We start from the raw sequence: 2249 nt of genomic DNA on the forward strand, positions 1-2249 counted from the left end.
CGTTGGGCTCGTGTGCGTGCGTGCCCAAGATCTCGAGAGGAGAATGGAGGAGAAGGGACTGTGGCGTGGCCATCCCCCCTGGGGGGTGATTTCTCGCTTTCTTTCTCTCTGTCTCTGTCTGGCAAGCGCACGCGCCCTACAACAAAAACCTCTCCAAAACAAGAAAAAAAAAAACCGAAAACAAAAACAAAAAAGCTCACACCGGGCGCGTGTGCGTGTGTGCCCAAGATCCCGAGAGGAGAATGGAGGAGAAGGGATTGTGACGTGACCATGCCCCCTGGGGGGTGATTTCTCGCTTTCTCTATGTCTCTCTCTGTCTGTGAGCACACGTGCCCTATAGCGAAAACCTCTCAAAAAAAAAAATATTTCCCTTCTAGAATGATGGTCTAGACCCTAGGACTATACGACTCTGGAGCTTCCAGAGAACTGTACAAAGGAGGGGCGGTTTGAAATTAGAGTGCAGCAGGGTGAACTTCTGATTTTAGGACCAAGTTGATGCTGAATTTATAACAAAGTTCTTTCACCTCGAAGTGAAATAGAGATAGAGTTCTCAAGTAGAAAGACACATGGGGAGGAACTCTCTTCTGCATGGCTGTTCTGTCAAGGGCTGGGCCACTTTGGCTAAAGTGAAAACTAGAGCAGATTTGAAACCTTTAACCCCTAACCAAAGGTCTGCTTCCCCAAGGGGACGCCGTCACGACAGGGCTTGAGGTGGTTAAGGCTACAAATACTGGTACTACCCAGTGACAGGATTTTTCTAGTTTGTTACATTACCATGAAATAGCATTAAAAGCTGTTGGTGGCTTGTCTGGTCCTCTACAAAGAACACAAGCAAGGGGCCAGTCAGGTCATATAGCAGTGAAGCCCTGTGGGGAGGCAGATCCCACATGACGAACTGCAGTTCAATTTCTGGCTTCGGCAGCTTGAAAAAACACACCTGATGCATGTGTGTGCATTTCCAAAATCCTGACCGGATAGGGAAATGGAAGAAAAAGAATCGTGGTATAATCATGCTGCATTGGGGGGGGGGGGATACCTTCTCTGTCTCTGTCTGTCTCTCTGGTGAGCACATGCATTGCCCTCTGGCAATAATAATAATAGAGTGTAAGCAAGAACTTCCTTATCTCCTATGAATACAGTTGTCTTCAACACCCTGCCACTGCCATCGCCAAGTCTGACCCGGGGAGAACTCATTGCTCTTCCGGAAAAGAGACTGCCGAAAAGGAAGGGAGAAAATCTCTGTTGAGCTCCGGCGTACACACACACAGGTATATACACACACATCTATGTTCGCAGCTACAGGTGTAGGCCCTCTCACATACACTATCTCATGTAACTCTCACAAGACCTTTTGGGCATAAGTACAGTTTTCTCCTGTTTGTGAATGAGGAAACTGGGCACTGGTAAAGGCTAACTTGCCCTGAATCCCTGTAGCTAAAAGGGACTCCTTTTAAATGTGTTTTGCCACATTTTCCTGCCTCTTTTGTCCCCTTCATAGAGAATTAATCTTAGTTACCTGGATTTGGGCTGCTAGAGGCCACCGTCATCAGCATGAGTAGCAGCAACAGGAGGAAGGAAGAGATTAGAACTCTCATTGCCATCGTCGGTGCTGCTGTAAGTCACTTGGAGAGCATCTAGAAGGTTCCTATTCAGTCTCCTGATTTCTTGGGATGGCTTAGCATAGGTATTGGGGCTGGTGTTTTAATCCCAGGCCGGTGTTCCCATCAGAGGGCAAGCACAGTTAAGGTGAGGCTGGTGTTGTTAGGTAACAAATCGGACCATGTGCTTTATGGAAATCTGGGAGGTACAACTGGCCAAACAAAAGAAATGAAGTATTCTTAAGAACATAAGAAGGTGACTGATAACTTGGCAGCAGTACTCGCTCCCTCCCGGACTCCTTCTCACCTCTCCACCCCCTAGTGTGATGTGAGTTCTTCCTCGTATCGTTCTCTCCTTTGGATTTCCTTATACCTTTCAGTGAGTCTCTCTAGCTAAGTATCTGGCAGGAAAGTGACTACTAGGGGTCGGCAGAAGAGAGGATCACATGCTCCGTCTCCCTGCCTCCCTCCCCGCTCCCATCCTTGGCGGTTGTAGTGTTGTACCTAGGAATGGCGCGTCTGTCTCCCTGCCTCCCTCCCTCCTCCCATCCTTGGCAGTTGTAGTGTTGTGCCTAGGAATGGCCCTGTCCTCACACCGTCTGCAACTCCCTCTGGCTCTGTAACCACCCAGGGCAGAAGCAGAGCAGGATC

The 2249-nt window shown here is 48.7% G+C and overlaps 1 protein-coding gene across 2 annotated transcripts in view; it reads right to left on the minus strand.

Annotated features, from left to right (window-relative positions):
• The window catches only part of CXCL17 (C-X-C motif chemokine ligand 17), a 22624-nt gene extending 20900 nt beyond the window's left edge, over positions 1 to 1724 (minus strand). For both annotated transcript variants that reach the window (XM_006142013.3, XM_014582832.2), the window contains exon 1: positions 1517 to 1724. In XM_006142013.3, coding sequence (XP_006142075.1) covers positions 1517 to 1601 — 85 coding nt within the window. In that variant the 5' untranslated portion in view covers positions 1602 to 1724. The remainder of the gene's footprint in view (positions 1 to 1516) is intronic.
• Positions 1725 to 2249: the final 525 nt, after the last annotated feature.

The sequence above is a fragment of the Tupaia chinensis genome, unplaced genomic scaffold (assembly GCF_000334495.1).
Source record: "Tupaia chinensis unplaced genomic scaffold, TupChi_1.0 Scaffold000067_1, whole genome shotgun sequence".
Classification (NCBI taxonomy): Eukaryota; Metazoa; Chordata; class Mammalia; order Scandentia; family Tupaiidae; genus Tupaia; species Tupaia belangeri.